This window comes from Marmota flaviventris, chromosome 17 (assembly GCF_047511675.1).
Source record: "Marmota flaviventris isolate mMarFla1 chromosome 17, mMarFla1.hap1, whole genome shotgun sequence".
Lineage (NCBI taxonomy): Eukaryota > Metazoa > Chordata > Mammalia > Rodentia > Sciuridae > Marmota > Marmota flaviventris.
This window is the reverse complement of record NC_092514.1, coordinates 53,813,716-53,841,183: the sequence shown is the minus strand read 5'-3', so window position 1 is coordinate 53,841,183 and position 27,468 is coordinate 53,813,716. Positions and strand designations below refer to the sequence as shown.

The following is a 27,468-nucleotide window of genomic DNA, read 5'->3' as shown; positions in this document are numbered from 1 at the left end:
CATCACAGTGAAATTCAAATAGAAAAATGTAAAGAAAACTAACAAAGGCATATTACAGTCAAAATACTGAAAGTCAAAGATAAAGAGAAAAAAAAATCAAAGCAGCCAGAGGAAAAAACCCATTACATACAGGGGAACAATGACAAGAATGAGAGTTGAGTTTTCATCAAAAATATTGAAGGCAGTTGGGCACCATGGCGCACACCTGTAGTCCCAGCAGCTCAGAGTCTGAGGCAGGAAGATCTCGAGTTCAAAGCCAGCCTCAGCAAAAGCAGGTGCTAAGCAACTCAGTGAAACCCTGTCTCTAAATAAAATACAAAATAGAGCTGGGGATATGGCTCAGTGGTCGAGTGCCCCTGAGTTCAATCCCCAGTACCACCCCCAAACAAATCAAAGGCCAAAAGACATTGGAATGATACTGAAAATATTGAAAGGAAAGAGAAAAAAACAAAACCCACACTTGTCAACTCCAAAGTCTATATCCAATGACAACAGTCATCAAAATATGGACATAATAAAGATATTTTTCAGTTTAAAAAAATGTTTTTGGGGCTGGGGATGTGGCTCAAGCGGTAGCGCGCTCGCCTAGCATGCGTGCGGCCCGGGTTCGATCCTCAGCACCACATACAGAGATGTCATGTCCGCCAATAACTAAAAAAATTAAAAAAAAAATGTTTTTGTTTTGTTGTTGTTGGGTGGTTTTTTGTTTGTTTTGGTGGTTTTTTTGTTGTTGTTTTGGGAGTGGGGGGCCTGGAAACCTTCACAAAAAGAAGCCACCTAGCTGAAGGAACTGACAGTGGAAGGAAACGTCTACAGAAGGACAAGCATGCCAAGTACATGGGTCAATCTGTAAACATTATTGCTCTTAACTTCTTCAAAAGACAATAGACAGGTGGCTGAGATGTGGCTCAGTGGTAAAGCGCTTGCCTCCCACGTGTGAGGCACTGGGTTTGATCCTCAGCACCACATAAAAGTAAATAAACAAAATAAAGAGGTATGATTTTAAAAAAACAATATTAAAATGGAATACAAAAGGCATAAAGATATGACAACAGGAGAACAAACAGTAAAATAGTAGACCCTAAATCCATCCATAACAATAGAGATGTAAATAAACTACATAGTCCAATTAATAGCAGAGAATGTCTGAATAAAAACTCAAGACTCAATCATATGCTGTCAATAAGAGACATACTTTAAATATAAAGGCAAAGGCTAAAAGTAAAAGAATGGAAGACAATGTAGTATGCAACAGTAAGAACAAGGAACATTGAATGGCTATATTAATGTCAAACAAAGTAGACTTCAAGAAAGGGTACGCGCAATGTCATGCATGCCTGTAATCCCAGCAGCGTGGGAGGTTGAGGCAAGAGATCGCAAGTTCAAAGCCAGCCTCAGCAGATTAGAGAGGCCCCAAGCAACTCAGTGAGACCCTGTCTCAAATAAATATAAAAACGGGTCTGGGGATGTGATTCAATGGTTAAGCATGCCTGAGTTCAGTCCCAATACCTAAATAGAAGAAGAAGAAGAAAGGAAGTATTGCTGAGCACAGTGGTACATACCTAATTCCAGCAATAGGAGGATTTGAAATTCAAGCCAGCCTCAGCAATTTAGCAAGATCCTTTCTCAAAATTAATTTTTAAAAAAGGACTGAAAATACAACTCAGTGGTAAAGAGTCCCTGGGCTCCATCCCTGGTACAAAAAAAAAGTGGGAGGAGGAGTATTACCAGAGATGTAAAGAGGTTCTGAGCTTCAAAATACTTGAAGCAAACTCCAAAAAGAGACAAAGACATATACACAACCATAGTTGGGAACTTTATCATACTCTCTGAGAATAAAATTCTCTCATTGAATAAGAAAAAGAAGGACAAATTAAATTTCAAGTAAGGACCCCAAAATGCTATCAACTTTTTTTAATCTAATCAACCTGCATAGGACATACCCAACCGCATGTAGAATATTGAACCAGAGATACCATATTCTAAGCTATATCAAAAGTTTGGGGGTTTTGTTTGTTTGGTTGGTTGGTTGGTTGGTTTTGTTTTGTTTTGGTTTTGGTTTTTTTGCAATGCCGGAAATTGAACCCATTCAATTTCTTTGCTCATGCTAGCAAAATGCTCTACCACTAAGCTACATCCCCAGCCATATTAAGTCTTAATAAATGTAAAAAAAAAATCATAGAATACACTATATTTTTTGAATCAAATAACAATAAGATATATAAAAGGCCTTAACAATTTGAAATAATGTACATCAAGAAAGAAATATTTTTCTCTGAACCTGAAGAATATTTCAAAATGAGTTTTTATAGAATACATCAAAATTCATAGGTTGCAACCAAATCCATGCTTGAGAGAAATGTAAAGCTTAAAATGTTTAGATAAGAAACGTTTAAAGCCTGACAGTCTAAGTTTGCAGTTTAAGAAACTAGAAAAAGAAGAACAAATTAAGTTTCAAATAAGAAAAATAAAGTAATAAGAGCAAAAATCAAATAGAAGAAACATCATATTTGGTTTTTGTTTTGTTTTGGTACTGAGGGTTGAACTCAGGTGCACTTAACCACTGAACCACATCCTCTGTCCTTTTTATGTTTTATTTTGAGACAGGGTCTCACTAAGTTGCTTAGGGCCTCGTTATTTTGCTAAGGCTGTCCTCAATCTTGTGATTCTCCTGTTTCAGCTTCCCAAATTGCTGGGATTACCAGGCATGAGCAAATGTGGCCAGTGGTTATTTTTAAAGAGGAATAAATTTGATAAACTCCTAACAAGAATTATCAAAGAAAAAAAACCCCACAAATTTCCAATATCAGGAATAAAGAAGAGATATTATGAAAAAAACTCACAGAATTAAAAAGAATAAATATTATTGACATCTTTTTGCTAATAAACTTGACAGATGAAACAAAAACTTTTTTTCCCCAGTTTATACAACTAGCAAGTGTTCCAGCCAAGATATGAACTCCAAGTCTGAACTTCTAATGTCTTTCTGTACTGCTTTTCTCCACATATTGATACGGCGATATAATTATTGGTAACTAAATTATGGTACATTCATATTTGAATACTATGCAACCGTTAGAGTATTTAAAGAGATTGAGAGGGGAAAAGGAAGAGAATATATTTCTTAGACTCTAGAAAACAAACACAAACAAGTTTTTGCTTCCCTCTAATTAAAAAAAAAAAGATAGCTACTCATTGTAGAAAATTTGGAAAACAAAGAAATTGATATAAGAGAGAAAATTAAAATAATTTGCAATCCCACCTCTCCTTCAATTTTTATTCTATGCTAACAGGACCTTTTAATTTTTCATTTATGAAACTAGGATATCTAATATTCTCAAGTTTTCCCTTTTAATACTGGTTACTGGTTTTTTACAGATTCATATAATAAAACACTACATAGCCACTTAAAATAATATCCATGAAGAAACCTTAAAGAGTTAAAAAAATTCACACAGCATATTTTTATTGAAGAAAAAGGAGGAAGAGGAAGAAGAAAGTTGGAGTTCTGACATTACTTGACTTTAAGACTTACTCTCAGGCTACAGAGATCAAGATAGAGTGGAACTGTTTTAAGAACAGACACATACATCAATGACACAGAGCAGAGAGCCCAGAAATAGAACCACACAAACACAGCCAAGTTGATCTTTGACAATGGAGCGAAGGCAATTCAGTGGAGAGAGGCTACTCTCGTTCAACAGTTTGTTCTGAAACAACTGGATGTTCATACATAAATAGTAATAATACCAGCAACAACAATATAATAATAATAGTTAAGAACCTAGACCCAACTCTTATACCTTTTACAAAAATTAACTCAAAGTGTACAAGACCTAAGTGTAAAACAGAAAACTACAAAACCTTAGAAAAAAATACAGGAGGAAAACCAAATGACCTTGAGTTTGGTAATGAGTTTTTAGAAGCCACACCAAAAAAGCATGATGCTGCTGCTGCTGCTGATGATGATGATGATAATAATAATAATAATAATAAGGTAGTTTCATTAAATTGGAAAATTTCTGCTCTATGAAAAAATTTGTGAAGAGACTGGGATAAAATATGCAAAACACATACCTGATACAAGTTTTTAATCCAAAACATAGAAAGAAGGCTTAAAATCAATAAGAAAATAAACAACCTAATTAAAAAGTGGGCAACAGACACCTCACAGAAGAAGATATACAAATGAAATTTGTATATTTGTATTGCAGATGAAAGGGTGTTCATTATGCCATTAGGGAATTGCAAATTAAAACAATAATGAGACATTATAACATATCCATTATAATAGTTAATTCCAAAAACACTGACAATACCAAGGGCTGATGAAAATACAGAGCCATAAGACCTCTCATTCATTGTTGATGGAACTACAAAGTGGGACAGACACTTCAGAAGACAATTTGGCAGTTTCTTACAAATCTAAATGTAATTTTACCATAAGATCAAGCAGTTATGCTCCTAAATATTTTTCACAATTGAGCGGAAAAATCTGTGTCCATACAAGAACCTGTACATGAATGTTTACAGCAGCTTTATTCATCATTGCCAAAAGCTGAAGCAACCAAGATGTCCCTTAAGAAGTGACTGGATACTCAAATTATGACACATTCAAAATGGAATATGATTCAGTATTCTAAAGAAGTGATCTATTCACACACACACACACACACACAAGACATGGAGGGAATGTAAATGCATGTGTCTAAGACAAAAAGTCAATCTGAAAAGGCTACACACTGTGTGATTCCTATGACATGACATCCTGGACAAGACAGCACTACAGAGAGACAGTTAAAAGATCAGTGGCTGGCAAGAGTTCACAAGAACGAAGGAGGGATGAACAGGTGAAGCACAGGGATTTTTAGGGCAGTGAAACTATAGTTTATGATATTGTACTGGAGGACACATGATATTATGCAGTTGTCAAAACCTATAGAACTTTGCAACACAAAAATTGAGTCCTTAATGTCTGCAAATTTGAAAAATCCAGGTTGGTAGATGAAGACTGTAGCAACATAACCTAAATGTATTACAATGTATGAAATAACCTCACTGAAGGGGTTGGGGAAAGATGCTACACAGCTCTGCAAATGAATAGAGTTCATGAAACTAAAGGCACAAAAAACTGCACATAAATACTGAACTCTAATCAATTATGTTGTCTGCCATGGGTGTGGGCTTAACAATTCCTACATTACAATACATGTTTATTCTGATAGAAGGATTGAGTAAATGGATGATGAATGGCAGGTGCCAGATTTCTCACCACTGGAGTGGAAAGGAAGGGATCAAGTAGAAAGAAGAGCAAGGAGAAGAATCCAGAACTTGTGGTAATGAATTTGAGTTGAAGATATTGGCAAGAACTCATGTATAACTTTGTAGAGATACAGACAGTTAAATATAGAAAGGTTTATAGATATGTTAATATAGATTGGGTTACTATGCACAAATATATTTCTTTGTGAGAGGGCCTAAAAGAAGTGACTTCCCATGAAGCACACCTAGCCCCTATATCTTGAATTCTTTATTTGTGTGTGTGTGTGTATGTGTGTGTGTTGAGGATTGAATCCAGTGTTTCATGCATGCTAAGCATGTATTATTCTACAGAGTGATGCTCTTCAACCCCATCTTGATTTCATCTTCAATGCAAGAAACAAATTCTCCCTGGGATATTGCTGACCTATGGACAGGTGTGGGAAATATACAAGAGTATCTTATAATCCAAAAAGAAAAGAAATGCTGAATACACACATGTACACACACTTATGGGACATGCCAAATGGGGCACAGTTTCCAACTGAAAGAGCTCCCAATAGTCAAAGCTGAAACAATTTGAGCAAGAAAATAAATATTGGATGATAACCTTAAGCATAAAATAAGTATCCATGAGTTCATACTGATATAAATACATAATGGGATAAATTAACAAACAGAAGACAGGAGGCACATCTCCAGTGCAGATGAATTCCAAATCATTTATTTAAATAAACGAGTGGGGGAAGCATTACTTCCACTCCTTAAGTGTAGGCTGCACACAGTGACTTCCTTCCAAGGAGTGTGGTATGGCACGGGAGAGTAAAGAGTAACTTCACAGTGGAGAAACCTGACAGACACTACCTCAGCCAGGTGTTCAAGGTCAACATCAAGTCATAAATCATATTGATAGTGTGCACCCTTGAATGATGTGATAAAAATGGCACATTTTCTCTATGATCTTCCTCCCCACAACTCTGGTCAAATCATGAGAAAAGCACTAGACAAACTCTAATAGAGAAGCATTCTACAATACGCCTGACCAGTACTCCTCAAAAATGTCAAGGTCGTCAAAAACAAGGAAAGTCTGGGAAGTGGTCATAGCCAAAAGGAGCCCAAAGAGACTAAATTAAATGACGTATCCTGGCTAGAATCCAGGAGCAGAAAAAGGACAATAGCCAAAAGCAGGAAAACTAAATCAACCCTGGATTTTAGTGTCAGTATTGGTTCATTAATTATAACAAAAGTGCCCTACTAAGGTAAAATGTTAATAATAAGGGAAACTGAAGAGGAGGAATAGGGAGATTCTATACTATCTGCTAAATTTTTTCTGTAAATCTGGAATTACTGAAATTGTTCTTTCCTTTTTTGACATTGTTGTCTTTTTGTTTTGTATTGTTTTGGTGCTGGGGATTGAGCACAGAGACAATTTACCACTGAGCTATATCCCCAGTCCTTTTTACTTTTAATTTTGAGACAAGTTCTCTGTAAGTTGCTGAGGCTGTCCTCAAACTTGAGATCCCCTTCCTCAGCCTCCCAAGTATGTGTGTGTATAGTATGTAAATGTGTGTGCATGTGTAGAATATATATTTATATACGTATACACACTGGCACACTATTCCTATAGATGATACACACACACACACACACACACACACATAATTATTTTGAACTTAACATTCTCTCTACTAAATTCTTCCCTTAACCCAGTTTTACTGAGATATAATTAACAAACACCCTAAGTTCTCATAAGTAAAATGTCTGTAAATTTGTTTAAAAGGAATTAACAGGACATAACTACTCTCCAATGATGTCACTAAGGACAAATTTATATTTTAATTATGACTTTACCTTTTAGGTTTCACTTCAAATTAATTTTTTAAAAAAAACCTTCCTTTCAAAATGCTTCATGAGGTCATGTGTTTAAAAAATTTTAGTATTTGTTCTTTCACTGCAAGTGGCATACTCAGGAGAATAAAAGGACAAAAAGATAATTTCTTTCATGTGTCTTATCAGATTTTTAAAAATCTGCTCTAAAAATATGTCCATGAGCTTACTAGATAAAGAAGCATAGAAAACATAAACAAATCAAAAGGAAGGGCCATATGAGGGACTGTATCTCTAGTATTATTCACACTTTTATGAAGCCAGCATACCTGGATACCAAAACTTGATAAAGACATTAAGGAAAAGAAAATTACAGCTCAATATATTTTCTCTCCAATTTAGAAGATGATGCGTCTCACAGTGATTTTAACCCAAAAGTGCCTGAGGAAGCCTGCTTGGAATACACTGCTCACCAATGAACAGGGAAGAGATTTTAAAAGGTCCCTCAATATATCTCCTCCATGGTCAACATTCTATCTGATGGGTTTTTCCATTAAGTGATCAACATTTTACTAACAAGAACTCCTCTAACATAAATATCACATCCTGACACATAAGGATGCCTTGGGCTCCCTGCAATTGCAACACCTAGCATGAAAAGCACCACTTAACTGCAAAAAACACCCAAGGCCCTTCAGACATCAAAGCACTCACTCCCTGGAGGACTGGTGCTTATGTGGTCTGCTCACAGTTACCTTCAACTAGGGAGGGAGCAAGATCACGTGGTACAAATGACCTTGTCCCAAAGAAAAAAGACAACATCAAAAACATGCTATAATCGGGTGCAGTGGCAATGCCTATAATCTCAGCAGCTCTAGAGGCTGAGACCCAAGGATCAGAAGTTCAAAGCCAGCCTCAGCAATGGTGAGGCACTAAGGACTCAGTGAGACCCTGTCTCTAAATAAAATACAAAAGAGGGCTGGGGATGTGGATCATTGGTTGAGTGCCCCTGAGTTCAATCCCTGGTATCCCCCAAACAAACAAACAAACAAAACACCATGTCATAAACAATGCCACATTATCTAAGTGCATTTATTATTCAACAAATATTTATTGAGTACTTTTTATATGCTAAGCACCGAAAGAGTGACCAAGATAGATCTAATTTCTATCCTAAAAGTTTACAATCTAGCAAAAAATGTAGCTTAAATAGACAATTAGATTAAATTGTGATATGAAATATTAAAAATGGGAAATGATTAGTGTATAGGCTTGTGATAGAAGCACCTAATCTATCAGAGAAGGTAGGTCAAGGGAGACCTATCAGAGAATTGATCTTTCATCTGAAACCTCCAAATTAGCAGGCCAAGTATGTGCTTTGTGGGGAGTCAGATTGGGGTGGAGAGTTGGTAGGATGAAAAAAAAAATGGCCCAGGCACAAAAAACATCATGTGCAAGGGTCTAGAGGTGAGCAATCACAGTTGAGTTGGAGAGAATGAAAAAACTTTCACTTGGAAAGCAGAACACAAGGGTCAAGAGCAAGGTGAAAGGTTAATCTAGAAGGCAAGCTTGTGGCAATATATAGTATTTTGTACTAAAGGTAATATATGATCATTTTGAATCCCATATTCAAAAGAAACACAGCTCTGACAAGGATGTGTCTTCCCATTATAATTCACAGCTGCCCTAAAGCAAAAACTCCTTCAGCTTCCAGGCAGCTTAGAGACCTCTGTGCAAACAAGTCAGAGTTGGACAGGAAGACGGAAGGACAAGAGAACAGAGAGCATGTGCAACTCTGGAGGTATGATACGATCAAAATATTCCTGCAAAGAACTGCCATCTAAAAGGATTCGAAGGCCAGCTAAAAAGTTTTCTGACCTGGCAGGATGCACCAAAACCTCTAAGTTTCATGGACACCTTGTCCATTCACAAGGCTACTATTTTTGTCTATCTGCAGAAAAATGACCTTTAAAAAAAAAACTACTCAAAGATCAATTTGGCCTCTTTTTGTTTTCTAAGTAAAGTTCACTGAAAAAAAAAAATTATATATATATATACCAATGTTCCCTAACAGTTACAACTGTTATTTGTTGATATATGTTTCTAAAACTCCAAAGTTTGCTTCAATCAACCTTTTATTTGGAGGCAAGATGAATGGCCAAATGCTGTTGAAAACAATTCCACCAACCAAACACCAATCAAAGTGTTCCTACAGGGGATATTTTTGTGAAAGTATTCAAACTACTAAAGCAGAACTCACATTTCTGAGAAGAATAGCACAAATTTCTGCCTTTATTTGGCAATACACCCAAGAAAATATGTGAGATTTTTGTCTATGGGTGCAAACAGGTTAAAATAACCCACAGAATGGATTTTACAAAGTTTAATACTGGGAAGGATCTCAGGTCCTGTCTTTCATAAAAAGAAGTCTCCAAGTACTTGTGAATATTACTTAAGTGTGAATGATTCTTCTGGCTGGGCAAGACCACAGAAATGTGCATTCTCTCTCATTGCTGCTGATTTGATTTTCATTCCACTTCCACAACCCTCTGTTGACTGATGCCATCATTCCTCACCCAGTCCCCTAGACCTTCTCTTCTTATCACAGCACCTCCTCGCCCATTGGTAGCCACACTCTCAACAGGAAGATGGAATTGGAGGTGACAGGGCAGAAGAGGAAAAGAGGAGAGGGACAAGAGGAGTGGCAATTCTGTTCTCCTTTCCTTTGGGCTCCCTCCATCGGTTCTCATCTCCCCCCAGGACCATCCTCCCATCTGTTGCCTTAAATGATCTCTTCCCTAATCCTCAGAACCTCAGCCTGGTTTTCTGTAGCTCCTCACCCCTTCCCAGCACTGCCCATTGGGATCATTCCCCAGTCACAAGTCCCACCCTGAGAACCTGGAGTTAAGAGGAGAGAGATAAAGAGTGTGCCCTCGACTAGGAAGAAGGAAGCACATGGGAGAAGAGGGAGACACCTAGGCTGAGGCAGAGTTTGTGGAGGCCCAAGTTGGCAGATCAGGCCCCATCAAAATGTTACAGGTGTAGTCATTCTCTCCTCCAGCTATAACACTCAAAAAGTAGTTTTTTAAAAGAAGAGGGCTGGGGGTGTAGCTCGTTGGTAGAATGTTGCCTGACATGTGCAAAGCTCTGGGTTTGATCCCCAGCACCACAAAAAAGAAAAAGGAAAAGAATAGGGCTAGTCTTGGAATCTGCCTAAAAAACCCAGCCTAAAAAATATTGTTTCTAAAAAAGCCATACATGATTGCATACATTATTAGTACCAGCTCCTCTGGAAACTGAGGCAGAAGGATCACTTGAGCCCAGGAGTACAAGGTCAACCTGGGCAACACAATGAAACTCCATATCAATAATAATAATAATAATAACAAAATATTAAAACATTGTTTCCATTAGAAAATACTTAAATGAACACTGGAAAAAGAATCTATTTATTTATTTAAAAATAATATTAGGAACCAGGTACAGTGGCACAGGCCTGTAATCCTAGTGGCTTGGGAGGCTGAGGCAGGAGAATCACAAGTTCAAAGGCAGCCTCAGCAACTTAGTGAGGCCCTAAGCAACTCAGTAAGACCCTATTTCTAAGTAAGATATAAACAAGGACTGAGGAGGGCCAGTGTTGTGGCTCAGCGGTAGAGCGCTCACCTAGCATACGTGAGGCCCTGGGTTCGATCCTCAGCACCACATATAAATGAATAAAATAAAGGTATTGTGTCCACCTTTAACTAAAAAATAAATACTAAAAATAAAAAGGCTGAGGATGTGACTCAGTGGTTAAGCACCCCTGGGTTCAATACCCAGTACCATTGAATAATAATAATAGGAGTAGAATGCTATTTCAGCCTCATCTTCTCTTAAATTATCAGCGATAGCTAAAATTTTCTTCTAATTAAAAGGAAAATGTTTAATTCATGTTGTTTCACTTGAAGTAGTTAAAGCCTTAGATACAGACAATAACCCTCCAGGATGGAAATGGGACACTAAGGGAAGAGGAGGCCTAAGAAAGATTTGTTGGGAGAAGACCAAGGGGAGGATGGGCTCTCGCGGCCAACCAGAGCCCTCTGTGCTGAGGATGCTGGGCGTGGTGACAGGATCTGTTTGCATCATCCTCAGGACTTTCACTAGTGAACTGCTGACAGCAAGAGCCTTCCTAGTAACTGGAATGCCTTCCCATCTTACCATGCTGAGCAAACCACACCTGCAAACCAAAACAATCTTCACCTTGAAAACAGTAGAAATTTTCATTCCATGGTGACTGGTGTTCTATATGTTTAATTGTCACAACTACCCCTTTAAGTTACATATTGCTCTTTTACAGAGAACAGGCTAATTAATAATTCAACTTTTATCAATCTCACTGGCAGCTTCTGGTGGAAACAAGAACTGTATAGTTTCTGTTTTCTTGTCAGAGGTTCCCTGAAGTTATCAGACCATTAAGATTTATGCAGCCACTCTTACCTATCCCACTAAAATCCAACCTCTAAAACCTTAGTGTTTAATTTTTCTGCCTCCTTAATGGAAGCATTCATGGAAACCTTGTCTTGTTCATTAAATAAAATGTACTATTGTAGGGGATAACGACTTTCACTTTAGTTAGAATTTGTTTTAAAAGTTTACATAAAATTTTTGATTTGAAAACTGATTGTCATTCTCTAGGCATATCTTTTGGCCTTTTGTTGAGATAAAACAAAGTTGTCAAGGCTAAAATCATACACACCAGCTTTGTTTTAACTTGCAGGAAGTTGTCAGCATACAATGGAGTGTCAGCATGTTCTGGCTGTGGTTGGCTTCTACCTGCTGACTGTGCCCCGTGACCCAAGAACCATGTGGTGTTTATATTTTTAATTCTCCTTCCAACTCCTGTAGAGGAAATAATGAAAATACCTATGTACTCAAAACACAGAGAAAACAAAACACAGAAACAAAACATAGAGAGTTCTGAGATGAAGTTTTAACTAGCAGCCAGCCTAGAAATCCAGCATTAGAACTTCAGCAACCTTCATTTGAAAGTCTAGAAATCTATAGAAATATTTGCATGTGTACACAAAGATACATTGATGGAGATGTTCTCTACAGCACTGTGGAAATGAGAAAATTTGGAAACAATGTAAACATCCATTAATAGAAGAATAGCTAAGCACATTGACAAATACTGTGCTGTGTTTAAATATGTACACACACACACACACATACACACACACAGGAGATTGGAAGTAGATAGATTGATTCACATGGAGAAGTCTCTAAAAACAGCTATGTTAAAAAATGCTCTACATATTGATGTTATATAAATATGGCACAATAAAAGTATATCTGAGTTATTTTTGTAGAAAGACTATAATACCAAATGTTAATAAAAATATGGAGCAACTGGAACACTCAGATATTGCTTTGTGTTGGTGTAAAATAGGTACTCTTTGGAAAATTACTTAGGGCTTACCACACACTTGCCCTATAACCCAGTAATTCCACTCCTAGATATTTATCCAAGAGAAATTAGTGTTTATGTTCACAACATGAGTTATATAAAAATGCTCATAGCAGCTATATTCATAACAGCCAAAACCTGAAAACAACTCAATGACCATCATCAGAACAGGTAAATAAACTGTGGAATATTCACACAGTGGGATACTACTTTGCAAAAAAGAATAAACCCATATGCACATGAATAAATCTCAGAAACATTCTGTTGAAGAGAGACCAAGAGTCCATATCGATTGTACGAAGTTCCATAACTGCAAAACTAATCTATTATGACAGCAGTCAGAATAACGATGAGCTCCAGGGAGAAGTTCTGACAGTAAAGAAAACTTTCTAGAACAATGGAAACGTTTATATCTCTATCTGGGAGGTGGTCACACAGACATACAGGTACGTTAAAGCCCCCCAGTTGTCACATTTAAGATGAGTGCATTTTATGTATGTAAATCATAAATTGATAAAGTACTGAGAAGGAAAGAAGAAAAATGAAAGGGGGAGGGAGGAAAGAAGGAAGGAAGACAATGAATAAAGGGGCTCACACAAAAAGTTATCAGGAAGGAAAAATTAAAGGGGGTATGATTTTAAAGAAATTTATTAAAATGCAGTTAAGGGACAGGGGATGTAGCTAGGTAGTAGAGTGCTTGCCTGGCATATGCAAGGCACTACATTCAATCCCCAGCATCAAAATTAATTTTAAAAATTTTATTGTAAAGTAATAAAATAAAGTGTAGTTAGATAAGTTTCTATAACTATTTAAGTACCCCAGCATACTTGTCATTTTTGATTTATAATAAACAGTCCCTTAATTCCAGCCCTACCATAGTGTTGGTTTAATTAAGTATAAATATGTGCTACTAGATACATTTTAGTAAAGCTCCTATTGTGTGAAGAAAAACTTTATTTTCCCATAACACATTTACATCATAATGTCAACAATGTAAGGAGGAGACCCCAGATGAGAATTTTGGTAATGTATAAATTACTTTATCAAAGCCATTTGTCTCCAGTGAGACTTACTCTCTGGATGTTAAGACCACTCTCTTCCTGTCCTCTCTCTCACATAAAAACTGGATAATAAAATTAAATGGTGGAACTCAAAGACTCCAAACCTGAGAAGCCATCTGTTATAATCACCTAACCTATAATGTACCACTGACAAACCAGAAAAGCAAGCAATGAACTTGGAAACACAGGGGAAATAAATATGAATAAATGTAGCAGAAATTATAGGATTTCTGTAGGGTGTAATGGTTTATAACGTGAAAAAATTAGATCTACAATAGCTATGTCAATATGTTAAGATTCTCGGGTGATGGTAAAACTTGAAATTTATCTTATTTTTCCTATATTTAAAATGATTAAAAATTGTTTAGGTATTACATTTATGAAATCAAGTAAAAATGGTATCTTAATAGCTTGCTTTGGAATTTCTCTTGGGGAAAGAATTGTCATTGTTTGGGAAAATAACTTGTTTTGCTGTGTGTGGGTATTGGTGAAAATCTAAACGACTAAACAAATAGCTAAACTGCTTTTTCTTGTGTCAAGGAGTGTTATGCTCTACAGAGGATAAAGGGGAAAGTGGCAAGGAGAAAGCATAAGCCCAGGAACTAGAGCCGGTGGAGCCTGAGGATACACTCCGATAATGGGGGTAGCTGAGGGTGCTTAGGAACAGGAATGCCTAATGCTCAAGTTGAAATCATTTGCACAACTGCAATATAAACCCCTCCTCCATCTCTCTGTGCCCCTTAAATCTCCAGTGATGTCTTCTACACTCAGAAACTTCATGTTGAGTAGCTTTTTGTAAAAACTGAGGAAGATGATATAGGTAGGCCAGGGTTTCTCAATCTCAGCATAATTGACAATTTGGACTGAGTAATTTTTTGCTGGGGAGTAGGGCCTGTCCTCTGTATTGTGGGAGATTTAGCAGCATACTTAGCCTCTACCCACTAGATGCCAGTAGAACCCTCCCCAGTGTTAACAACCAAATCATCTCCAGATGTTGTCAAAAGTTGCCAGAGGGGTAAAATCACCCCATTTGGCAGCCTCTGGTTTAGTCCTACCCAACCCAAGACAGAGAGCACACATAGAACCCGGGAGCTGGAAGAAAAGGTGACCTTGAGAATCATGCTCCTTGAGAATTACCTGGATCTTGAGAAAAACTATGGGCTACCACAGGAAGATCTCATCTAGAGATCAAAAGGCCTGGACAGCCCACCTAACATCTCAGTTGTACCCAGGATAAATTTCAAATATTTCCACCATTTTTCTTTTAAATTTTAGAAAACAAAAGAGAAGGGCAAAGAATTAACTTTTCCTTTTTTCCAATTTATAATTAATGCAAAAATAATATTCTTACACACATACAGAAAACCAAATGAAGGAAAGAAGCACATCTCTCTCCTGACATATGCTCAGTCCTATAAGAACAGACTAAGAAGAATTTCAAGTGCCACCTCAAAGAAGAATTCTATTACAAAACAAATTTCAATTGAAATATTAGAATAGAAAAAGTATATGTTTGGGACTTTTTAAAAGCAAAGGAAATTCAGTTAATTGCAGGCAAGGTAACAACAAAAGCAATGAAGCTATCTTTGTCTTTCCTTCCTCCATAAAGTGTCTCATAGAAATGATCACTAGACTCTAAAGGAAAGAAATGGAGGAGACCTTAAAAGAGTCTTTACAACTCTCCCCTAATGTTCAAAAGCAAGGATGGACCAACAATGTAAGAAAATGCCGGGTCAAGGTTACCAGTGGCAGGCATCAAGAGGACTTCTAGATTTAAAGATATTTTAAATTTTTATTTATCATACACTCATATGGTATTTAATATGTGCCAAATATTGTTCTAAGTCCTTTTCAAATATTCATTGCTTTATTTTTCATATGAATTTTATGCGATGGGTACTAATATTAGTCCCCTTTTAATAGATGAAGAAACTGAAGCCCAGGATCAAACAGGCAATAAGAAAATGGCAGTCAGGATTTGAAAGAAGGCAAACTGCACACAGAGAAAATACATAGGACCATTAGAAAACAAGAAAATTCAAAAAGAAGACTTGGAGATGTAGCTCCAAGGTAGAGCACTGGTCTAGCATGTGCAAGGCCCTGGGTTCAATTCACAGACAGACACACACACACACACACACACACATACACACACACACATACACACACACAGCCACTTGAAGAACTAGAGAAAATGTCTCTGCCTGTAGCCGATTTACTATTAAATAACAGAATGTGAAAAAAATTTCTTAACAACATTCAAAAAGTTATTACATGTATGAACCAAAGTTTATAGGTGTAATGAAAAGGACACAAAAATGATGAGGAAAAAATACATGTAAACTTTAAAAAAAAGAAATAGTGAATGTAAAACCACAATGAGCAGATCAGGGGTCTGACATAGGTATGATATAAACCCCAGACAGAGGAGAAGCATAATAATAGAAGAAAACCTCCCCAAGTCAAAGGAAGACCTAAGTCCACAGATTAAGAGGGTTCAGTTATTATTTTCCAGATAATTATTACCAGAACTTCATATGCTGTCCAATACAGTAATCACTGTGTTGTAGCTGAAAATGTAACTAGTGCAACTGAGGAATTAAATTTTTGTGTTTTATTTCACTTTGGTTTATTTAAATCTAAATAGCCATATGAACTAGTGGCTCTTATATTATACAGCACAGTCTAAACATTTGAAACAAAATAAAGAGTTCAAGAATGAAAAGGCTGCAGTACAAAAAGTAAGCAATTAACAAGTTAGAAAGGAAAATGTTATTATAACTATGGTTTTAAAATATGTGAATGTGCAAACATCAAAAATATTCTTGTAATATAATACGCATAATAAAACACTAATAATTCTCTGGGTCTAAAATCTCATATCAGAAAGTTTACATTTTACATTCAGAGAAAGAAAAAGATGGTGCTTCATTATTAATTGTTCAATTATTTTTTAAGCCATTAAGGGTAAAACTACCATTGGAATAAAAATAGAATTTGACTTCTAAATCACTCAAAGGTGGGGGAGGCACATTTAATGATTGTTTAGTCCATTCAGGATGCTATAACACTACAAACTGGGTAGTTTATAAGCAAATTTATTTTTCATAATTTTAGAGAGTGGGAAGTCCAAAGCTCAAGGTGCTTGCAGATTTGACGTCTGGTAAAGGCCTACTTATAGATTCACAGGTGGCACTTCTGGCTGAGTTCTCTGATGGTGGAAGGCACGGGGCAGTTCTTGGGGGCTCTTTTATAAAGCTACTCATCCTATTCATGAGAGTTCAATACCTCTCAAAGGCCCCACCTTCTAATACCAGCAAATCGGTGATCAACATTCAGACCATCCATAGCAATGACCTAAGAAAATGCTCAAGAGATAATAGTGAAAAATTGTGAGTGGAAAAATCAGTATATAAAGGTATACACACTGTATGTCCCAATTTTTGCCAGGCATGGTTGTGAAATCCCGGTAACACATGGGAAGCTGAAGCAGGAGGACCGAAAATTCAAGGCCAGCTGGAGTAATTTAGCAGACCTCATCTCCAAATAAAAATTAAGGGATGGGGACCACTGGGTTCAATCCTGGCACCACATAAAAATAAACAAAATAAAGGTATTGTGTCCATCTACAACTAAATAAACAAATAAGGGATGGGAATGTAGCTTAGTGGTAGAGCACCCTGAGTTCAATCCCCAGCTCAATGCAAAACAACAACAACAACATCTAAGTCCCAAGTTTTAAAGAATGTACATATAATAAAAATTGAAAGAAATGCATGGAAATTTAGAAATTGCTAACTATGGGTGATTGTATGTACTACTGTGTTTTCTAGATTTTCTATAATGAACATTACCTCTTTTATAAAGAAAAATTAACATTAAAAAAGAAGAAAACTATAGGCATATCTAGACTTTCAGAATTCAACCAACCAATAATCTCAAATATCTGGAAGATAACTCAGTATTAAAAATTAAGCAAAAAAGATGAAATGTTCAAAATGCATGTCACAAAGCCCAGCCCTGAAGTTTTGGGTACTTTGTCCCATCAAGAATGCCATTTATACCTTCTTTTACACATAACTTACTTCCAACAAACTTGGTTATCTGAGGTTGCAGAAAGCTGGGGTTGCAGATAAGATAACAGGGGAAAGTGATAGGTCTCCGCCTAACAGCAGGGAATAAAGGACAAAAAACATAAAACATGTTGGGATACATCTCTGTGGTAGAGCACATGTATAGCATCCAGGAGGCCCTGTCTTCAATCCCCAGCACTAAGAAAATAAATAAATAAAGCAGACATAGTCACAAAGCTATCCAGAGTCAACTGGACAGCATTCCTGAACAACTCCACACTTCTCTCTAAAATCTGAGAAAACAAACTACTCTGAATTAAAAAGTGTTCAGACAAAGTCCATTTTAATAATAGACTGGTTGGGGGGCTGGGGATGTGGCTTAAGCGGTAGCCCGCTCGCCTGGCATGCACACGGCGCTGGGTTCGGTCCTTAGCACCACATACAAATAAAGATGTTGTGTCTGCCGAAAACTAAAAAAAAAAAAAAAAAAAAAAAATTAATAAAAATAGACTGGTTGGTTGAAGAAGTAAGAAAAGTTCCTAATGCATTTTTAGAGAATTAGTTACAAATATTTCCAAGAAAAAGTTAAGGTGCTTAAAGAGAATCTTAGCTACCCAGAGTGACTTACTCCTGCAGGTTCCCCGTAGTTGGAGTTTTATTATATTGAAAAGGATTTTATGGCTGACTGTGTCGACCAGTGCAAATCTGGAGAACAATCTGGAAGGAAATGATTAATGACTGCTTCTTTCCAAGGAAGTTTAAAAATAAGTAACCATAGGCATATCAGAATCAGTGTTAGCGCAGCGCTTGCTACTATATGCAGCCAAGTTGATACTATTTTGGCTCAAATCCATATTTCAAGTAGGATGTAGGTATTAGGTAAGCAGTTGGGATCTATCAGTTATCAAGGTAAAGTCAGCAGGAATATCTATTCCACTTCCTTCATACTTTCCTTCTGACTTCAAAACATAGGACTAGAAAGACCAGGAAGAAGAAACTGATTATGTTTATATCCATGGAACAAAGATTAGCAAGTTGGCAGTGTTCCACTGTTTTTGTTTGCAGGGTGGCTATCACAAAACAAAAACAAAAAGATAACTTCTACATCTGTAGCCTGATTATTTGAAAACAGACCTCAATATTTCCTCCTCTTTCAATAAAGCAGAAGATGTCTTTTATTTTGCTTATCTATAAGGTGCTTGTTTGCTGATATGGGACTAGTTCCTATTTCTATATGAGAGCTTGACAAAGTCTATCTGAAGATGCTGTTTCCTGAGTTGCTCTAGAAGTGCTCACTGCTTTGAAATTTGCCAAAAATCCAAGAGAGAATTCCCAGGGTTAAACAGAAAGACACAATTGCAAAGTGGCTAATCATTTTTAGCATTCTCACATCTCTGAATCCCTAGGTGTTTTTTGTTTGTTCCTTTTTTAAAAATTACCTTACTGGCTAAATACCTTACTGGTTGCTTTTTCCATGGATTGCAAAATTAATACATGGTCATTGTCACAATTCAAACAACATGAAGATGTATGAAATAAAAATTAATAAAAATCCACCCCCAAAACTCTCACTCTCCTCCTAAAGAAAACAATGAACAGCTTGAGATATATGTGTGTGTACACATATACATGCATATATACATATATATAGACGTATACATATGTATACATGTGTGTGTATTATATAGATAGATAGATAGATAGATACTTCTTCCTAGGCATATACAAACATACTATATGGGACTTCGGGGGTTTTTCCTAATATTTTTAAACATTTATTTATTTATTTATTTATTATGTGGTGATGAAGATCGAACCAAGTGCCTCGCATGTGCTAGGCAAGTTCTCTACTACTGAGCTACAACCCCAGCCCCTTTTTTTCTAATTTAAATATAGAAACTTTGTTTGTTTGGTACTGGGATGGAACCCAGGAGCACTGTACAAATGAGCTACATCCCCAGTCCTTTTTATTTTTTATTTTGACATAAGGTCTTACTAAATTACTGAGAATCTCACTAAGTTACTGAGGCTGGCCTTGAATTTGCAATCCTTCTGCCTCAAACCCTAGAGCTGCTGGGATTTTAGGCCTGCACTATCACACCCAACTTCTTTGGTTTTTGCCTTTTGTTTTCAAACAAAAAATGGAATATTATATATACTACATGCATCTTGCTTTTTAGTCTTTAAAACATGCTATGGACATTATCTATAAACAAATAGGTAAATAAATCCACTGCATTATTTTTAATGGCTGTAAAGTATTCCAAAAGATACATGTCTCATAATTCATTCAACCATCACCCTGCCTTTCCCAACTCATGGATACTTGGGATAGACCCTTGAGCATATACTTTGTATCATCTAATTTCAGTAAGAGAATTCCTAGAAGTGTGGTTTCTAGGTCAAATGAGACATTGTCACGTGTTAAAAAATTTTTAAACAAAATTAATGTTAGACCTTCAGAATTTCTGTTCCCTTCTTAATTATACAAAATTTCGGTGTAAACCTTTTACAGGGCTTTACATATTTTATTTTTAAAAGCACACACATTATGTCAAAAAACGCCCCTGTCATTTATGCTTGTGTAGTTATAAATAAATAAATGCTTAAGTTATGGCTATGATGGCCAGTGTTAAATCATTGTGCAAATGCTTATGCCTTGGTTTATGAAAGTAGTAATTCATTGCGGAAACTCCACCCCCACAGCCATGTGCCCGCAGCAGAGCTGCAGCTCTCACATCCTGTGACTCCCGGCCACTGAGTGACTATACAACAATCAAGACCTACATATTTTCTAATCATCAATAGTTAACCTTAAAATGTGTATGGTGGGGGAAACAAGTAAACAACAACAGACATCAAATTAATGACCTTTTGGGGTTTCTTTTTTTTTTCTTTTTTTTTTAAAGAGAGAGAGAGAGAGAAAGAAAGAATTTTTTAATATTTATTTTTTAGTTCTCGGCGGACACAACATCTTTGTTTGTATGTGGTGCTGAGGATCGAACCTGGGCTGCATGCATGCCAGACAAGCACGCTACCGCTTGAGCCACATCCCCAGCCCCCTTTTGGGGTTTCTAGTATCCACAAATTATTTGTAACATAATGAATAATTCTGCTGGCCTGCACCACAGACTGTGTCCCAAAAAAACAAACAAACAAAAACACACACACACACACACAAAAAAAAAAAAAAAAAAAACCCTGTAACTAATATGTTGCTATTATTACAAAAACCTTTCAAAAACATGTTCTTCTAACATTTTTCAACAGAATCATTGATTGAATCTCATTGTATATTTTGCTCTTCTTCAGATTCAAGACTATAATTGAGAGCTTAAAAAAAACAGTCTTAAAGAAATACATGAACCAATGAAGTTCCTTAAAATTTAATCTCAGACTCCTCCATATAATCTAAAGACCTAAGCACCAACAGAGATTGTTAAAACACAGCAAGTTTGATACAGAAGTATGTGACATGCAATTAATCTCCATTCATACCCTGCTCTACTTGTCAGCAAACAAAGGTTCTGCTTTAGAAGGAGATCTGAAGACTTCAATTAAAAACAGTCAGCTAACAAGAAAATAATCTAAACTAAAGGAAGGTGGCAGGTGCAGAAATGAGTTGTTTACCAAAGTGTCAGTTTTGAACAATAAGGAACTTCACATCAAAAATGTTGAAGGAGTGGCTATCATTGCAAGCCTCTGAAAACATAAAGAAATTTTCTACCAAAGCTGCAAGTATTTTTCATGCCTTTATTTTATTTATTTTTAATGTAGTGCTGAGGATCGAACTCAGGGCCTTGCACATGCCAGGCAAGCACTCTACCGCTGAGCCACAACCCCAGCCCCTGAAGTATTATTTAACAAGCTTGTAAAATAGGTTTCTTCTCACTGAATGACAGATACCAATAAAAAGGATCACTTTATATCTTTAAAATGCAAGGGCAGAATTGAACTTCTTGCCACCATTCCTTCTCTCCTGAAAACCAAAAACAATTACAGCCTTCCTTTACAAGTCTAATACTGAACTAACAGCAGAGGGAACAGCTGGATTTCTTCTTCTCAGATACCCAGATGATGTTATTTTGCCCTACAAATAGTTTTCTACTCCTGAAGTTTAGAATTTACCCCAGTTACAAGCAAAATGGATGTTAGAAACCTCCCGTCAAAAGAAATACCTAGTTGACAGCTCTTACAGAGAAGCAATCCAGAATAGAAACAGTGCTTCAAACAGAAACCAAAAGGACTTGCCAAATATTTGATTAGGAGGCATTTATACTAAGATAACAAGATAATGGAGATATAAAACCAATTAAATTGAGAGAAACTGAGAAAAAAAAAAGTACAGTTTGCCAAAAGTATGACCTGCCCAAAGTAGGCCATCTGTTAAATATGTGTCAAGTGTATCACTGAGATGCCAAAAGGCTTAATTCTGAACAGTTTCCTCCTGGGACCCTTATGCAATTGCAGATTCCAGGCCTCTGTCCTCCCTAAAAGGTCAGTTACAGGAAAGCAAGAAAAAAATTACTTTCATTGTGTGAACCAAACAGATGATACTGCCCATCAGGGTGCATCTCTTTGGAGTGTTAGAAGTATGTGCTTACAGTATGGCTTTAACTCTTTAAAGAACTGCTTAGACATTATGGCTGAAGGTAACCCCATCACAGACACTTCTAGGAAAGAAAGGAATGTAACACTGAGTATGAGCCTGTCTTGGGTAGGACAATGACACCCCTATAAGTGGCAGGCTGGCAAAGGGAAGCCCTAGGTTTTGCACTGACAAACACCCACGTAACACCAGGCTTGGTCCACAGGAAGCATGAGCCCTTCACAGGCCCCTTGAAAGCCTCAGGGACCTCCATGCAGGAAGGTGCAGTTCTTCTGTGACAAGCAATGAGGTAAGGGCTGGGAAGGAAGGAGGAGGGCGAAACCCTACAAATGTTGGGGGAGTCCTGAGGAGAACGGGATAAGGTGAAAACCAGGCAAGGTCACAGGGGAGACCAGGAACCTGGCCTTCAGGAGCTTAGAGGCCTGGGAGGCCGAGTGGAGGGATGGAGACCTCCTGAGGAGAAAGAAAGTGTGGAACTCAAGGGAGCGACAGGGCCCCCCAGAAGTGGGCCAATGGAAAACAGACTTTGGGGGGTTAAGAAGGTTCTAGAAGGTGATGGAGTTGATAAGAAAGCCTGGCACTGGGCGGTACTGGTGTCTCCTTCCCTGTCTTCAGCCCAGCACTGGACCTCCAGAGGGGTCAGTCAGGGGACCTGGGGCTGAGCCAGGGCGTTACCTTCCAGGAGCCAACGGATCTCCTCAGGGAGGGCGGCGGCCTGCATTTGGCAGGGCGGGAAGGAGGCCTGCGGGAGGCGGGAGAGGGGCGTGGGGCCTGCTCGGACAGCGCCGGCTGGAGGGCGGCGGGCAGCGCTCAGAGGCACCTGTACTTCTGCGGCAGCTGCTGCTGCCGCGGGGCCCAGCCGCAGGGCGGGGCCGCGGGCCGGGCGCGCTCAGGAAGTGGCGCGCGCAGCGGGCCGGGGGGGCGCGGGTGCACGTGGCGCTCACACCGGGAACCCTAGATGGAAAGACCCGGGCGCCCGGGGCTCCGCACCACTCAGGGCCAAAGGTGTGCCGCTCCCGGTCCCCGCCAAAACAGAAGACTTTGACTCCAAGGAGCCGTGACTCTTGGAGACGCCAGCCTAAGTACTGAGCAGTTGGTCTCCAGGTGGCAGGTTTAAAAGGCCACCGTAGTGCCTGAAATGGGGAAGGAGAATCCAAGAATGAGATTAATCCCCACCAAGCATAGCGCCCCTCCGTTGCCGATCCGGTTCTCGTGGTCATGCCCAGAAAAGAGCGCAGGACGTTCTCTGTCTCAAGGAAACCATGATGTTTAAAGGGAATGATCCAAAGTCCCAAAAAATAATAGAGGACACCAGCAGTTGGGAGGGTAGGAGCGGCAAGGCAGCAATGGACACAGAGAGCCAGAGTGTCCTTTTCTCCCTGAAGCTGAAAGGCAATGAGGAAAAAAAGGGGCAACCTGAGGAGCAACTGAGGGAGTGGGAAACAGAGCCCTTTCCCTCTGAGAGCTGAACAAGGGAGAAAGTGAAGGACAAGATCACAGAGACGTGCCTTTTCCCTCTCAAAATGCAGTCAAAGTCCATGTCCCTGTTGTGGTAGATACTGAAGATACTATCACTGTGGGAACTTGGGTACAGGTACACAGGATTCCTCAGGGTTACTTCTTACCATTGTCTGTGAAGCTACAATTATCTCAGAATAGTTATTTAAAAAGAAAGTACCATAGACCAAAAGAGTGACATGAGTGATTAAAGAAAACAAATGACTACATGGAAAAGATGGAAGTGGCAGTCTCTCCGTGTATGTGCTTACTTTACAGTTTGGGTAGCATTTGAGATGGATGCTGAACACCATACCAAGACTTTAAAGAGTTGGGAGGACTTTCCAGGTGGAAGGACCAAAGTAAACAAAAATGGAAAAGTACTCTCCTGTAGAGGAACAGTGAGTAGACCTTCTTTACTGAATAGTGTAGAGAAACTACAGTTGTCAAAATTAATTTAATCTATTATAAAGAGACTTCGGCCCCATGCAGTGGCACCCACCTGTAATCCCAGCTATTTGGAAGGCTGAGGCAGGAGGGAAACTGAGGCAGAATCGTCACAGATTTCAGGCAAGAGCCTGTCTCAGAATTTTAAAAGAAATTAAAAAGGAGGACTGGGGATGCAGTTCAGTTGTAGAACACCCCTGTGTTCAATCCCAGGACCAAAATAAATAAATGAAGGAACTTGGATGTCTGAATGGGGGTTTTTAAACTGAGTGGATATGGGGAGTCCTTGACGATTTTTAAGCTGGAGAGACCTAACATGGGCTCTCTTCACCTCTACCACCCCCACCCCCCACCCCCCACCATCAAGGTGTTTCTATTCTCCAACTTGACCTAAGAATATGTAGGAAGAATTGGAAGCAGTAAAAGGGGACATAAGAGAAATGTCTGAAGTAATTTTTACAACAGCCTCTGTGGAAATAATGACAGGCTGAACCTGGAAGATGGGGAGAAAGCGGAAAGAAGAAACTGTCCAGAAGGATGCATGGTAGAAGCACCTGCCTCTTGGAATAGATTCCCTCTCCAGAGATACAGCCCCAAGGTCGAGGGTTTCACCTTTTAATGGGAGCAGTGACTTTGATCACATCCTGCCATCTGAAAAAGAATGATGCCTTGGTTTTGGGATTTCATGACCCTCCTACAAGTTGCAACAAATTGAGCTGAAGGGTCAGAGCAGCCATAAGTTTCCGGGAATCTGGCTCCTTCTGGCTCATCCTCCTTGTCCTGAGAAAGCAAAGCATTGGGTAGGTTATCTCCTCCAGGCTCCAAGCAAGTACCAGGTACCCCATGGGGCATTTTACCAACCTCACAACTCCCTTATAAAATTGTAGCTGCCCTGGTATCATTTTGGAGTACTTATGATATATGTTTAAAAGTAAAGGAGTGTAGATCAAAACTCTCTGTACTATTGTTGCAATTTTTGTGGATCTAAAACTGTTAGAAAGAAAAAGCAGCAAGGGAAACAAAGTCTCCCCTATATATCATCCAAACTGCTTTGCTTTCCCTTTCAGCAATGAGAAAAAAAAATGACAACCTCCTCCTTTTCTTCAAGGACATTGTGTCATATACTCATTTAGGCTTGAAGCTAATGAGTTATTTGATAAAGGACAAAACTCCAGACTTCACAGAGATTACTCATACCTTGGAACATGGCAGAAACTCATGAGGTAGTTATTCCACAGCCATGCTTCCCCACAGGAATCTCTGGGTTTTATAGGGATTAGGGTAGAGGGAGGTGCAAGTTGGGTAGTGTGTGCTAGTGACTGGCAGATTCCAATACCATATTGTCATGTTGCATCAAGGTTCCTTACTGCAGACAGAAACCTGCCTGCACACATGAGTGCAGCCCCTCCTTAATCATCTGAGGACCCTGGTTCAGCAGTCAGCCTCACTCCTAATGACATTCTGTTAAATGGACAAATTCCTTTGAAGCCTTGTCCTTCTTTGAAATCCAATTTCGCAAGAAGCCAAATCTGATTGGGGGTAGCCATGGAAACCACACTGAGGAGTCTTAGAGGAGGTGGAGAGAGGCAAAGACAAAACGTGATAGTCAAGAGTCCTTTACTGCTCTGTCGGAAATATCAAAGAGATCTGGAGAGGTTGGCAGCAGACGAGTCCCTGCCTGGGTCCTGTTCTGTGTGGCTGGATACCATGTGGCTGTCATGCAAGAAAGCAGCCAGCTGTCAGCACACAGGCAGGGGGATGGAGCAGAATACACAAATCCCAGGTCTGTCTGCCTCCTTCCTCTCCCCCTCCCCCCAACCCCAATTCCAGCAAGATCTTAGTATCCCTTCTTAGCTGCCCACCCCTTAAAGGCAAACAACAGAAGAATGACAAGGTTAAAATACAAGGCCCTCACAGATAAGAGGTCCTTGGGAGCAGAGGCCATGAAATTAATCTGAAATTCCTTGTAATTAGATAAGATAAGTGTATCTAAAGAGAGCCAGGAATGGAGTCCAACAGCACAACATGCAGAAAATGTACCACCTTGTCCACTGGGACACCTCACACACTGTCAGCAAACAGGAGATGCAGAAAATAGGGCCCATGTCGGTCTCTGGGCTGCTTGGAGATGCTGTCTACATGTTCTGATGCCAGGTGGGCACTCACTAAATATGCATCCAAGGGGTGTCCAGAGGGCTCAATCAAGAAGAAACAGAAGCATCTGGCACCCAGAATGGCATGGGGTGGGAACAACTGCAAGCAAAGCAGGAGCCGGCTGGCACTGTTCCACCCTGGGTGCAGTGGGTCTGGAGAGGAGGCTGAGGAGGGCAGGCTCTGAGGCTTTATCCTGAGCAGGTTATTGATCCCTGGATGCTGGGTCACGACATGTGGCAGAGCTCATGTCTGCCCTATGGATGTGTGGCTGCTGCATCTCAGCCTCTCGGTCCCAACCCCATCAACCGGGTTTATTGACTCTTTTATTGACAATGCTGGAGCCTAATGAGGACAAGAACTGCACACTTCATTAAGGGATGTGAAAGGAGAGATGATGCATCCAGTCAGTGCCAAGAAATGGGCTCACTGTGTCCTTTGTGAGGCCCCAGAAACTAGGCTTCATCCCACCACAGAGGCAGAGAAAATGGACATAAGATGCTAACTTAGGTGCATCACTTTGGTGGCCTTAAAATGCAGGATTTCCATGGCCTACCAGAAGACTTGCTCTCACTAATTAGCCAACCCTTTGACTTAGCAGGGTCCTATTCTGTGTGCACTCCCATAAATGTACCTTTAATGATCTCCCCTTCTGGTTCACACTTCTAGATTCTTTGCCATAATGAACACAACAAGATAAACAGGTTCTCACATCATATAAGACAACATGCCCATAAGCAGTTTCTCCATGAAGCATAGGCTGGAAACACATGAGGAATAATTAAAACTCAAAAGAATCTTCAAAGAGGTCAAATTCAAGATGAGGAACAGACTCTTATGCTCTGCCCGGGGTCCCCAGCCAGGAGCTTTGCTGGCATTAGAATCCTGGTGCTGGTTTAAAACTCTTGTAGAGTTGAACAATACCCAAAATAGTTAGTTATAGTTAAGGATCACTGAACCGTTCTGTAAAGTAGTCACTGTTCCCTCCAAATAGTAACCTTCCTTTCTTTGTTCTTTATCTTATCTTTCTATCATTCCCTTTATTATTTTCCCCTATCTCCCCCAGCCCCCCTCCTTTTGGTATCATCTTTACCTATC

The 27,468-nt window shown here is 38.9% G+C and overlaps 1 protein-coding gene and 1 long non-coding RNA gene across 2 annotated transcripts in view; one reads left to right on the top strand and one right to left on the bottom strand.

Moving 5' to 3' along the window:
- Positions 1 to 23,128, bottom strand: part of Skap1 (src kinase associated phosphoprotein 1) — a 278,274-nt gene extending 255,146 nt beyond the window's left edge. The window contains exon 1 of the mRNA XM_027924587.2: positions 22,951 to 23,128. Coding sequence (XP_027780388.1) covers positions 22,951 to 22,996 — 46 coding nt within the window. The 5' untranslated portion in view covers positions 22,997 to 23,128. The remainder of the gene's footprint in view (positions 1 to 22,950) is intronic.
- On the top strand, positions 22,464 to 25,149 carry LOC114083357 (uncharacterized). Its single transcript, XR_003581131.2, has 3 exons — positions 22,464 to 22,564; positions 24,052 to 24,173; positions 24,706 to 25,149. It is a non-coding gene; the product is annotated as an uncharacterized lncRNA (long non-coding RNA).
- The last annotated feature ends 2,319 nt before the right edge of the window (positions 25,150 to 27,468 follow it).